The sequence below is a fragment of the Chaetodon auriga genome, chromosome 24 (assembly GCF_051107435.1).
Source record: "Chaetodon auriga isolate fChaAug3 chromosome 24, fChaAug3.hap1, whole genome shotgun sequence".
Taxonomy (NCBI): Eukaryota; Metazoa; Chordata; class Actinopteri; order Chaetodontiformes; family Chaetodontidae; genus Chaetodon; species Chaetodon auriga.
Window position 1 is genome coordinate 6,376,149 of NC_135097.1, and position 11,674 is coordinate 6,387,822.

An 11,674-nucleotide genomic window follows, 5' to 3' on the forward strand; every position below is an offset into this window, starting at 1 on the left:
CTAGAGGTCCAGAAGCTGGTGGCCAATGGATGGGCATGGATTGGTTTGTTCAGAGACCCTCATATTTATTGGTCTGATGAGAGTGACTTCTCATTCCACTACTGGTTCACAGGTTCAAAGCCACTTCACTCCTCGAGTCTTGTATGTGGTGTTGCAGATTTTCAGGCTTCAGGACAATGGAAGTTTCTTCCCTGTGAAAGCAAATTACCATTTGTCTGCTACGGCTTTCCTCCAGCCCCTGGTGAGTTGTTTACTGCGCTTCTGTGGGATTACATTGGAATAACTGATGTTAAAGTGCCAGTGTGGATGATTTAGTGACATCTAGTGATGAGGATGCAGATTGCAACCAACTGTACATCCCTCGCCTCAGCTCTGCCTCTCCAAGCGTTTCTAGAGTCAGTGTTTGGGTTGACCATTCAGGGCTACACTAATGAAAACAGAATTATGAAAATTTGATTTCATTTCTGTCACTCCTCCACACTGGTCCATTGAACTGTACTCAAACATATGTTTACGTGCTTGAAGTAACTTCACAGCATGTTTTTCATCTCCATGCACCAGTAATGAAGCAGGTAGTAAAGCTGAAGATAAAGCCAGGGGACTCCTCTGTGGATCTGAATGACCCTGCTGTGAAAGCAGACTTCCTGAAAAAGGCAAGCCTCTAAAATCAACCCAGAGACACAAACCCACTCACACACCCAGGACAGCTGTACAGGAATTATTTCATGGTCCTGTGATCAAACTGCAGTCGCAGACTGATTGCCATGTCAGAATCACTCAATCATAAGACAGAAGTTTGTCTTAGTGACAAAAGAAAGTGTGCAAACGTTTCAAAAATGGCTGCCGTTTGTGTTTCCCAGTTCCAGGGCAGACTGAAGATGAAAGGAGTGAAGGGAGTGACCATGCAGTGGAGGGAGCAGCGTGACGGGAAAGTCTTCCACAAGCTCTCAGAAGAAAAAAAGGGCGAGCTGTAAAAGTGAAATGAATACTGATTCTATCTGCTCATACATGCAGCACTCTATTATCACCAGGCAGAATGTTAACCCAGAACCCTGAACTCATCTTTAGGCTGTGTGTCGATGAAGTTTAACTTTCCTTAAAATAAAACTTTCAAAAAAATTTCAGATGTGGCTTTGAGTTTGCAGTTTGTGAAGCGGTCTGATAAAAGCAGCACGGGTGCAGGATGCAATTAAGAAAAAAAGAGCTGTTTGGGCTGCTATACTGTACACACAGTGCTGTGCTGTCTGACTGTACACCTCACTGACAATTTGAATGTAAAAGAGCAGCTATATATAGAGCTGACAAGTACAAATGCTGTGACAGTTTGGAGCATCTACGTACATCAAACTGAACAGTGTTGCAGAGTGGGAGCTGCTGTGTATCTCCGTTTTAACATTTCAGTCTTTTATGTCTTCAGTGTTTCACTCTCCTGGATAACACAACAATCGTATAGGTTTATTGTTTGGCCACCTGTTTGAAAGATTTCAACTTAGTTTCTGATAACTTAATCGTCGTCTTTTCCGCATGGCAGACAGGTCTGATGACTACAATACCCATCAGCCACTGCTGCTAGAGAAGAAGCTATGAAGATAGAGCCATATGTTGTTATAACAAGAAAGGTTTCTTATAAAAAATGGAATAATTCGGCATCTGGTGATAACAAGAAAATCCATCATTGTAACGTTAAAAATATTTGTTGTAATGAGAAAATGATGATCATTATCATTACTATTATCAAATCACAGAAGGAAATGGGTGACCGTGAGGAGGAACTGTTGAATTATACTCAACATCTTAAATAATCTCAATGTCAGTCAATCTTATTACATGTGGATCAATGTTATTATTGTGCTGCCATTTAAGTCTGTTTAGAGGAAAATGTTTGATTCAGACATCAAATAGACATTCTGCATTCATGTAGGAAGGACCTTTATTAAGCGATGCAGTTATTCATGATTATCTATCACTGAGCAGAGGTCAAATTTAAAGAAGCAACCTTCAGTGACAACATTACAAACAGTGCATTATACAACATTATGAGGAAATACAGCTGATATGTTTAATGTTCACAACATACATGAACAAATAAGATTATGAGCCTCCACTACTGGTTCTAACTGCAAGGAGAATGCTACAATGAAATCCAACAGGAAAAGTACAGTACAGTGTGACAGAAGAAGGCTGGAAGATACATCATGAGCAGAGAACATGTCTCCCCACTTAGTTTCTGTGCCACACTGGTATGGAGGTTTGTCTGGGAGCAACACCATCGCTGCAGGGGATGAAGTAAGAGCTCGTCTCCAGGCACTCAGGAGTGAGCTTCAGGCACACAAAGCAGAACTCGATCTGACAGCGGGGACAGATGATGTTCTTACAGCCCGTTTTGTCGTGCTCCACCTTGTTACCACAGGTGGGACAGGCCCGGATGGAGGGACACGCGTGGACCCCCTGCACCTGAGGGAGGTCAGTCATCTTGCAGTTCTTGAGAAGCTCCAGGTCACGGTTGATGCAGCCGTCATTGTCGCAGCGGTCCGAGCGTGGAGCTCTACCTTTCCACGGCTTCAGACACTGCCAGCAGAACTGGTAAGTCTTCTTCTTGTCTGCTATGCAGACTGTGCACTGCACGTTGAGGTTGGTCAGGTCCTCTCTCTCCACATAGGTTTTGCACCCAGGACACTGTTCAAAAGGATGTGAGAAACAGTAAAGGAACAGCAACATTTGGGGAAATACATTTGGTGGCTTTACTGTCGAAGGTTGGATAAGAAGATTGATACCACTCTCAGATCTGTCTGTTAATATCTAAATGGAGCTAGCACCATTTTAGCTTAGCTTAGCATAAAGACATAAAGCAAGGGGAAACAGTTAGCCTGGCTGAGTGCAAAGGTCACAAAATCTCCACCTCTAAAGCTCACTAATGAACACATCTGATTTCTTGAATCCGTCCAAAAACTGACAATTAAAAATGAAAACATTACGTCTATTATCTGCATGATTGCTAGATGTTGTAGAAACAACTGGTCTCTGCTGAACTCATACTTGAACCAGCCTCTAACTTTTTGAAGGCAGCGACAACGCCGGCACACTCACTGCTTGGAATTCACAGTATTCTGCGGCAGCCAGACGGGCGATGTTCTCTTCAAAGTACTGCATCTCTTCAGCGGTCAGCACTGCCAGCCTGCGCACCTCTTGATAAGGCCACACTGCATTACAGTTGGTGCCATCCCGAAAAGCCGGGCACTTAAACGTGTGCTGGCCCTTAAATCAAACAACAGATAATGTTACACAACAAGATGACATGATCACTGGTTTGGAGTCATGTTTCTGACCATGTGATGTATGTTCAGGCCAGTATTCACTCTTTTTTAGCTCTGGTTTTGGTCTCTACCAACTCCAGCGGGAAATATCAGACTCTTTAAGCTGCTAAATGCTCCACTGTGTTCGCCAGTGTCACTAACTGTGCCTGCCTGCAGATGTGTGCTGATGGGTCGACTTTGCAAAGAGGTTATTATGACTCTCATTTACCTTTATTTGTATGTGGCGACATCTAGTGGCTGTAGCAATTATGACAGTGATTATTCTCTGGAGGCTCATCACGGTTGTCATTTGTTATTGTAAAAGGCTGATTACCGACGCTTTAAGGTTTAACACAGAATAATAAATCAGATTAACACTGCTGATATCTTCTAAGTCCTGTTTTCACCTCTTTATTGGCAAGAATGGGAAAATCAACATTTTGCATGAAAATAATGGTGAAGCTAAGTGTGCCCTTGCTAAGATGATGAAAATATGTATGACAAAGTATGAAACTTTCAGAAGAGCGCCATGCTCCTGGGTGGTGGATGACGGTGGCAAACAACAACAGGAAAGTACCTGATCCAGCAGGCTGCGACACCAAGCGGTCAGAGACTCAGGGGTGACGGCGTGACCGCAGGACATCTCCGCCCGGAGACACAGGTCTCCTTCCTCCGGAGCTGAGGTGCGTAACAAGAGCAGACTTTGAACGCAGCATCACAGTAAAATATACTGCAGTATAGTATGGGGACAAAACACCAACCACATCCCGTTGGAGGAAAATTTTGCAACTAATGTCTCACATCTTCATCAGTCGTTACGTGTCAACAAAGTGAAATGAAATATATACATCGTTTAAGTGACCGCAATAGGAAAACTAGCGCATGCAGTAATAAAGCAATGACGAACAAATATGGATTTAGGAGATCTCAATCCATGCTCAATATAATCGCCATTCAGCCAGTTTTTGCTGCTTACGAAATGCATCCAGATCATCCGGCCTGTTGACGAACTTCAGCGTCGTGTCTCTGGGATCGTATCTTTTCTCGTTCTGAGTCTGAGAAGTCATTGCGGTTCAGCTCCTCTGCTCACCGTCGACTAACCTCTTGTGTCTCCTTCCCTGACTCCACTAAAATTTGTACTTGTGCTGTCACTTTCACTTTCGCCTGCAGTTACAAGAAGTCATGTGAATTCAGGATGGCAGGTCTGCTTTCCCCTTGTGCAGTTACTTTTACGCGCATCAATGCAGCCTGCAGCTTCGATTTATGGCTTTATTTGTGGAGAAAAGGCCTTTATTATACTATTTATGTCATTGCATTTTTTTTTTTTAATTTGCAGACAAAAACTCTCACAGTTTCGTAACTGGATCCCTATTTGTTACTATTTTGGTAATATTAATAAGTAGCCATGTCACAGTAATAATAATACAATATACAATAATACAATAATAATAATAATACAATCAGAATGTGGAACAGCTGGTAAACAAACACTGCCCTGGTCAGATGCCAAACACTGTTGGAGTATCAGGTGATTTCCACCTGCCATTTCAGCGCACTGTGAAGCTGAATACCGCAATGCATTCACACACTGGTTGTTTTTTTAGGGCACTACACGGAACAGATGCACAGCCATTGTTGCGCATACAGACTACCGGACAAATTCCTGTGTCCAAAATGTGTTGGTGGATGGGCTTTTTCATGGCAGGACTGAGTGCTGGTGTGAAGAGTTTGAGTGCAGGCAGCAGAGACACGGAGAGCTCTGCAGGAAATGATGAGTTCAAATGTCATGTGCATATTGTAACACCTGCATGTCCGTCAAAACAACAGAGTGACAGAGAAATAGTCATTTCCGCTTTCAAATCTGTTTTTGACACCTGACGCACATAAGAGGAGAAGGAATAATACTGTTCATAACAGCACTTATTATTATTTCGAAAGTGAAAGTATTCTCGGTGCCTCTCTTCGCGGGAAGCCCCTGCTCATAAACCTTAAACACACCCCGACGCCACATTATTGACTCTCAGCGGCGAAACCGAGAGCAGCACATCAACTCGCACGCACACAGAAACCAGCAGAAAAATGGGCAAAATCTACCAGGTCACGGTGCATGGGCTGCGAGGGGAGAAGATGATCATCGACCTGTGCAATACAGAAGAACAGATGAAGAGCATGACGGTGCTGCAGCTGAAAGAAAAGATTGCGCAGAGGCTTCCTGAGAGCGCAGGTAAGAGCCAAACTGCAGCCACCCGACGCTTGTATGTGCTGTAGTCATTATTACTGTGCTTCCACATCGGAGCTGCATTTTAATGGTACTGTTTTAAGCTGGAATCCTTAAAGGTCCAGTGTTTAGGATTTAGTGGCATTTAGTGGTGCAGATGGCAACCAACCGAGTGCTCCCTGCTTTCCAAACATGCAGGAGAACCTAAGGTGGCAACTTATGGTAACAACAAGTGTGGTTCCAGAATTCTGGGGGCAGCAAAACAAATACTGACTTATTAATGTTGAAGTCAGGCAATCATTCTCCCAATTCCTAATATTATCCTTCTGTCAGCGGCTGTGACCTGATTTTATGCTGCACATGGCATGAGTCTGTGGACAGCAGGGCACAGTGAAACTGAAAGGAGTTTGTGTGCTGAAAATGCTGAAAATGACCTTTGTCTTTGTTTGTAGAGGCATTTTTTATGACGATAGCAGTCATCGCTAATCTCACTGAAAAAAAATACACAAATGTATTCTCAGTCTGAGGGTAACTATCCTCAGCTAAAAACATATATTTGGACTTGACTTGTAAAGGAAACTTAGATTTTAAGGGATCTGCATCTTTGGGTTTGGGTGACTAGGATTTTGATCATTTCTGCCTTTCTATGTGTGTGTTTATTATGTGTGTATGTGTGTGTGTATAGGAGAGGAGGCTCTGCGGTTGATATTCACAGACAAGATGCTGGACGGAAACTCCACCCTGCTGTCAGAGTATGGAATTCAGCACATGTCTGTCATCCAAATGGTGATGAAAGTTCCTGGAGGACTGGATATCTGATGGACATGAACTCTTCCTGCTGCTCCTGCTGCCACCGCTGCCACTTTATATAATAGCTCATGCTGACGTGGTTTACAAATCAAATTATTGCTGTTATCATATTGTCTGTAAAGATGTTTGAAAATCTGTTGTTGTAAAAATAAACTTCTTTCTAATGCTTCATCCTTTATTCAGTGTGCAGATATTTGGAGTCATACACTAAACCATACACTGAAGCCACAAATACATGCAGAGAGTCTCAGTAATGTCTTTTGACAAATTTGTGTGACATCAGGTCCTCTGGGTGATGAACAGGGTCCACCATGGGTCCCTGCAAGGGTTCTAGAGGTCTGCAACAAAATAAGGAACAGGAAGTGCATAAAATGAGTCCTTTGATGTGTCTGATTAGTTTAATAATGAATCACTTTAAGTTGAATCATTCCATAATGTAACAGCAATAGGCTGATATGGAACCAGAAATAAGGAATGTGCCATTTCTCACCCTAAAAGATAATTTTGTTGTCATTCATGTCCTGCTGTAAAGCTCCTGCATCAAATATGTCATGGTTTGTCTTAGACCAGTCTCCTTTCATTAGCTGAACTCCAACAGAGAATAAGATTTGAGGAGTTTGGCTTTTGCTTTACAACTTTAAATTCCCTTCTGAGCTTTGAAACCTCTATTAATAATAAACTATTTCCGACACATCCTGAACGCAGCGTGCGGTGAAGTGAAAGAGAAAGTGTGCTGAGGGTTACAGTTTACCGGGCACAGGGTCACTGTTCGTGTGCCTCGACCATAACTTGATTTCAGCGATCTGCGGGAATGTCTCGACAGTATTCGGTTAAGTACGGCTTGTCCAACCAGGGAGCAACGTGTTACCTGAACAGTGTGCTGCAGGTGCTGTTCATGACCGAAGACTTCAGAGCGGCTGTGAAAAGGTTTGCCACGAACTCCAACTTCATCCAATGCATTTCACATTTTGTGCAAGCTGTCGTGCACCTTTGTATCTCTCATGACCACCATGTCTTTGATTTAGGCAACCCCGCGACAATCCTGACACCGACTGCATTGATCGTCATCTTGCAACCTTGTTTGATGTTTTAAAGGAACAAACAGCACACACAAGTCGAATCACAGGGACGCTGGGCATCAACAGAGGTACAGCACACGGAACAACACAGCCTTTGAGTGAGCTACCTGTGGACCAAACCTACTCTTACATACATTAAGGCTGCAAGGGGCAGTATCTTTAAGTGGCATCAGGATGTGCATCCATCCTATTGTTCATATACAGTCATGTAAGCCCAGAAAGACAGATACACTGGGAATATCTGATAAACCCTCCTGTAATGCAATTTTTCCCATAAAGGTCAAGCTGGTCAAAAGTAATTTTCATCATTTTACCCCTTGTTGAAGAATGTTGATTTCTCCTCTGCCCCCTCAGTGTATGAACAGCAAGATGCTGCTGAGTACTTTGAGAGGATTTTAAGTTTGGCCAGTCCTGAAGCATCACAGGTAAAGACACCATCAATACTGGAGAGAATCTATTCAATGAAAACACGTCTTTTCCAGGCTCTGTGGTTTTTGCACTTTCAGATCTTTCGCGGACTGTTGACACACAAGACCACATGTTCTACTTGTCGTGCAGAGAATGAGACCGATGGGGCGTTTTGGCATCTTCCTCTGGCGTTGGTGGATTCCTACAGTGAACACTACAGCGTGGTAAGGATCTAACAACCTGCAAACTGTCTTTTTATGTTGCTTAGGATATCTAAGAAAGCAAATGTGTCATGTGCGGACAAGCGTTTCGGTCAAAGATCTCATCAGTTGAGTGAAACACCATTAACAGCAACACTTGTCATGAAGGGTTCATCTCAAATTCTTATGTCGGCCCCCATTAGCTTCTACTAAATACACCACACCACATGGTTGAACGCACTTTATCTAAGTTGCTTCAGCTCGTCAGCTAAATTAATGAATAACTGCAAACTATCCCTTCCATTTAAAGCCATTATCCAATGTTTTTTTTAGTTGTGTTCATTAATTCAATTTGTTGCTTGTCTGGCTTTTGTTTCATTAGGTGGATGGCGTTAAGGAGTATTTCAGAGCTTCAGATTTCAGTGGAGAAAACCAGATGTACTGTGAACAGTGTGATGCCAAATCTGACGCTACCATTGTGAGTAATGAGAGAACGTGAACTGATTTGGCTGCATTAACTTTTGTTTTGAAGACTTGATGGCGACATAAGTGCATAATAACGACATGGTCATGTAATACATGTTGTGGATCTGTGTTTTTAATTCAGGAATGTGTAATGAAGCGCCATCCAGAGGTTTTGATGCTGCTGTTGAAGAGGTTTGACTTTGACTACTCTTACATGACGTATGTCAAAATCAACCGCACTGTTTATGTCCCCAGCACCCTGCAGATCCCAGAGGTATAAATACAAGGCATTTTAGCATTTTATCAGAACACATATCTGTTTCATTCCTGATCCTAATGTCATTTTTTCCACCGGTGACCAGAATCAGACATATGAACTGTATGCAGTCGTGGATCATTTTGGAGATCTTAGAAGTGGACATTACACTGCAACAATCAAGGACGAGGAGAGATGGTACAACTTCAATGATGACAGGGTCACATTGGTAAGACTGACCGCTTTGCCTCCAGTGTGGCTGACAGTTACATGTTCAGAGTGCTAAAAACTGATTCCTGATATGTTGTGATTATTCTTTTTAACAGCTTGATGACCTGTTCCCGGTGGACAACTTCAATGGGTAAGCTTCTTATTGTCCTCACTTGAATTTTTTATGTGACTATTTCTCAAATGAGTTTTGCACGAGTGGATGCATAACTCATTTGAGAAAAAGTCACATAAACATGTTGTGCCACAACTACAGATTGTTTCTTTTGCCCCACCAACCCCACTGATGGCTCAGTATACATAATGTACAGCCATGTACTGTATATCTATATACACTCACCTACATACAGTATACAAGCATGTATATGCATGTAGATGCGCATGCACCAAAGCTCCCTTCTATGTATTTACAGTGTTTGCAGAAAAACAAACACCCAAAAGTAACATTTGTCCCTGTATTAAACACATTTATGCTGTATTTTATTGATATTATGTTCTTTTTACTTTTTGCTCTCTAGGTCCAAGAGTGCTTATCTTCTTTTTTACAGGAAAATAAATGGTAAGAGGGCCAACATTTTGATTATGCCTCCTGATGTGCATTGAAATGGCTGTTTCGTTGGTAATTTGGCTGATTTTTTTTTCATATTGTCCCTACTTTCCAGCGCCTGCTGCAGATGTGTGTACTCAAGACATCAGGGAGGTGTCTGTTCCTGGAGGTGTCCCACCTGCTTTGATTAATATCAATGACCGGTGCGAAGGTGATGTAAAGATGAGAGAGGAGGATGAGGGGGCAACAGAAGCGGGTGATGAAGCTGCAGTGGCAGTTTCCATCGACAGACATAAAGTAACATTAATTGAAGACAGTGTTGGGCCTGGAGAAGTGCTGCTACCACCTGACCCCTGCCACAGTGTCGAGAATGAGGGATTTTATGGCGAGCAGAGCATACTATACAATCATCAGGAGGAAAAGGAAGGCTTGCATTGTCATCAAGATGCTGAAATACAGAGAGATGAGGGGGAAATAATAACAGAATCTGTGGGAGGACATGCAGAGGCTGGTGATGCAGCTCAGAGGAGGGAAACCTTATCTAGAGACAGTCAGTTTGCAGGGAGTTTCGAGGATCAGGACAGACAGAGGAGACCACAGGAGGGTCTGGAGGGTGATGACATGCACAGCACATCATATAACGACCGCAGGCATAAACAGGAAGTCAGCAACATGCATGTGAGACAGGAATATCCTCAACATGTTTGTGTGGACACGCAGACGGATCAGGAACTGAAGGTAATGGATGTAAGTAGAGACAAGGATGAAAAGATGAAAGATGATGACCAGTCAGAAAGCAGAGGAAGGGCTTTACCAAAATACCTCGACAGGGATGCGGAGCACCAGGACAATGACGGATTAGATGTTAGGCAGAACATAAATAAAGATCTGGGGGGTACACAGAAAACTGGACAGCATTATGGCCTCAATCCTATTCGTGTGGACAAACAGGGAGATGAGAAAAGGATGGAAATGGATGTTAATGTAGACAAGGTAGGAAAAACTGGAGCAGATGAAAGGAGGGTGGCACCAGAAAGTGGAAAGTTCTTGACAAAATATCATCTCTGCTATTCTCAGATTCCCTATGAAGGAGCTGGTCAGCAGAGGGAGGAGAAGAGGGGAGTTGAGGGGGCTAAGGATCAAAAGAGAGGAGATGATGAGCATTCACAAAGGAGAGAAACACCAGAGAGACGTCAGCCCTTTGTTCAGGATGTAGACGATCAGAACAGAGGAGGGTTAGATGATATTAGACAGAACAGATCAGAGCTTACAGGACAGCAGCAGGACAATAAGCGAGCAGACTCTTCTCCAGGACGAGCAGGGTCTGCAGGAAGCGAGAGACTGACAGAGAATCAGGGAGTTGGTAGTGTTGAAAAGGTGAGACAGGTGGAGTCTCAAGCAAAACCAGGATGTGGTTCACAGAAATCAGGAGTGTATGCAAAGATAATTGAGGAGGAATCTAGGGATACCCCGAGTGGCGTGGTTACAAGACGTAAGATAAAGTACTTCAGAATAGAAAATGCAGGAATCTCAGAAGACGGCGTAGAGAGTTTGATAGAAAAGGATGAAGGAAATGTTAAAACTAAACCTGATCCAAAAGCCCAGGCCAGGGCGACTTTGTCAAAGGGTTTGAACAGTTTAAACCTGAACGAGCCACCTCTGCAAGAGACACGGGAGCTCAGAGCCGAAGGAGTCACCGGACATCCACGAGAGGAGAATGAGACAATTTATTCAAAGGCCAGAAAGGGGCGAAAAGCGCCTGATGAACAAGTAGAAGCTGCTGGAATAAAACATGTAATGGAAGAAAGAGATGATCATGAGAAGAAAAGAAGACGGCGCATCTCTCCTCCCCCCTGAAGCCAAGCCGAAAAGGAAAAAGAAGAAGAAAACCACCACATTTTTAGTTGTTAAATATATAAATAGATGGCAGTGAATGAACATTTAATATGATTGCAAACAAACGATAGTGTGAGAAAATATATCAAACTAGAAATCTTTGAATAGACATTTTGATTTTGATTGAAATTTTACTGTTGTTTTTTTTTTCCGAATGAATTATGCACTCTACACTTTTAAGCTATTACTGCAGCGCCCTCTGACTGATGTTAGAGATGCTTTAACTTTTATGTTACTTTGAACCACACTGTTGTGTTATTGTTATTGTCATTGT

General features: G+C 42.8%; 3 protein-coding genes across 3 annotated transcripts; 2 read left to right on the forward strand and 1 right to left on the reverse strand.

Moving 5' to 3' along the window:
- Positions 1-1,914: 1,914 nt before the first annotated feature.
- LOC143317144 (uncharacterized) lies at positions 1,915-4,452 on the reverse strand. Its single transcript, XM_076725123.1, has 4 exons — positions 4,270-4,452; positions 3,871-3,971; positions 3,088-3,255; positions 1,915-2,676 (listed from the first exon to the last, which is right to left on the reverse strand). The coding sequence occupies exons 1-4, from the start codon at positions 4,358-4,360 to the stop codon at positions 2,221-2,223; spliced, it is 816 nt and encodes a 271-aa protein (XP_076581238.1). The 5' UTR covers positions 4,361-4,452; the 3' UTR covers positions 1,915-2,220.
- An 816-nt stretch (positions 4,453-5,268) lies between these two features.
- Positions 5,269-6,448, forward strand: LOC143317145 (uncharacterized). The gene is made up of 2 exons (XM_076725124.1): positions 5,269-5,517; positions 6,197-6,448. Exons 1-2 carry the CDS (start codon positions 5,373-5,375, stop codon positions 6,328-6,330), a joined length of 279 nt encoding a protein of 92 aa, XP_076581239.1. The 5' UTR covers positions 5,269-5,372; the 3' UTR covers positions 6,331-6,448.
- Positions 6,449-7,081: 633 nt separating this feature from the next.
- Positions 7,082-11,391, forward strand: LOC143317248 (uncharacterized). Its single transcript, XM_076725303.1, has 10 exons — positions 7,082-7,248; positions 7,347-7,468; positions 7,755-7,825; positions 7,907-8,032; positions 8,391-8,486; positions 8,616-8,747; positions 8,836-8,958; positions 9,056-9,090; positions 9,476-9,516; positions 9,620-11,391. The coding sequence occupies exons 1-10, from the start codon at positions 7,133-7,135 to the stop codon at positions 11,359-11,361; spliced, it is 2,604 nt and encodes an 867-aa protein (XP_076581418.1). The 5' UTR covers positions 7,082-7,132; the 3' UTR covers positions 11,362-11,391.
- Positions 11,392-11,674: the final 283 nt, after the last annotated feature.

What these genes read in the sequence shown, in the direction of transcription:
- LOC143317144 (XM_076725123.1), bottom strand. Translation starts at nt 4,360, where the DNA reads ATGACTTCTCAGACTCAGAACGAGAAAAGATACGATCCCAGAGACACG. An exon ending in GTCGCAGCCTGCTGGATCAG is followed by an intron (nt 3,256 to 3,870) that starts GTACTTTCCTGT and finishes GTTTGATTTAAG; the next exon opens with GGCCAGCACACGTTTAAGTG. An exon ending in AATACTGTGAATTCCAAGCA is followed by an intron (nt 2,677 to 3,087) that starts GTGAGTGTGCCG and finishes CCTTTTGAACAG; the next exon opens with TGTCCTGGGTGCAAAACCTA.
- LOC143317145 (XM_076725124.1), top strand. Translation starts at nt 5,373, where the DNA reads ATGGGCAAAATCTACCAGGTCACGGTGCATGGGCTGCGAGGGGAGAAG. An exon ending in GAGGCTTCCTGAGAGCGCAG is followed by an intron (nt 5,518 to 6,196) that starts GTAAGAGCCAAA and finishes GTGTGTGTATAG; the next exon opens with GAGAGGAGGCTCTGCGGTTG.
- LOC143317248 (XM_076725303.1), top strand. Translation starts at nt 7,133, where the DNA reads ATGTCTCGACAGTATTCGGTTAAGTACGGCTTGTCCAACCAGGGAGCA. An exon ending in GACGCTGGGCATCAACAGAG is followed by an intron (nt 7,469 to 7,754) that starts GTACAGCACACG and finishes CTGCCCCCTCAG; the next exon opens with TGTATGAACAGCAAGATGCT. An exon ending in TTTTTACAGGAAAATAAATG is followed by an intron (nt 9,517 to 9,619) that starts GTAAGAGGGCCA and finishes CCTACTTTCCAG; the next exon opens with CGCCTGCTGCAGATGTGTGT.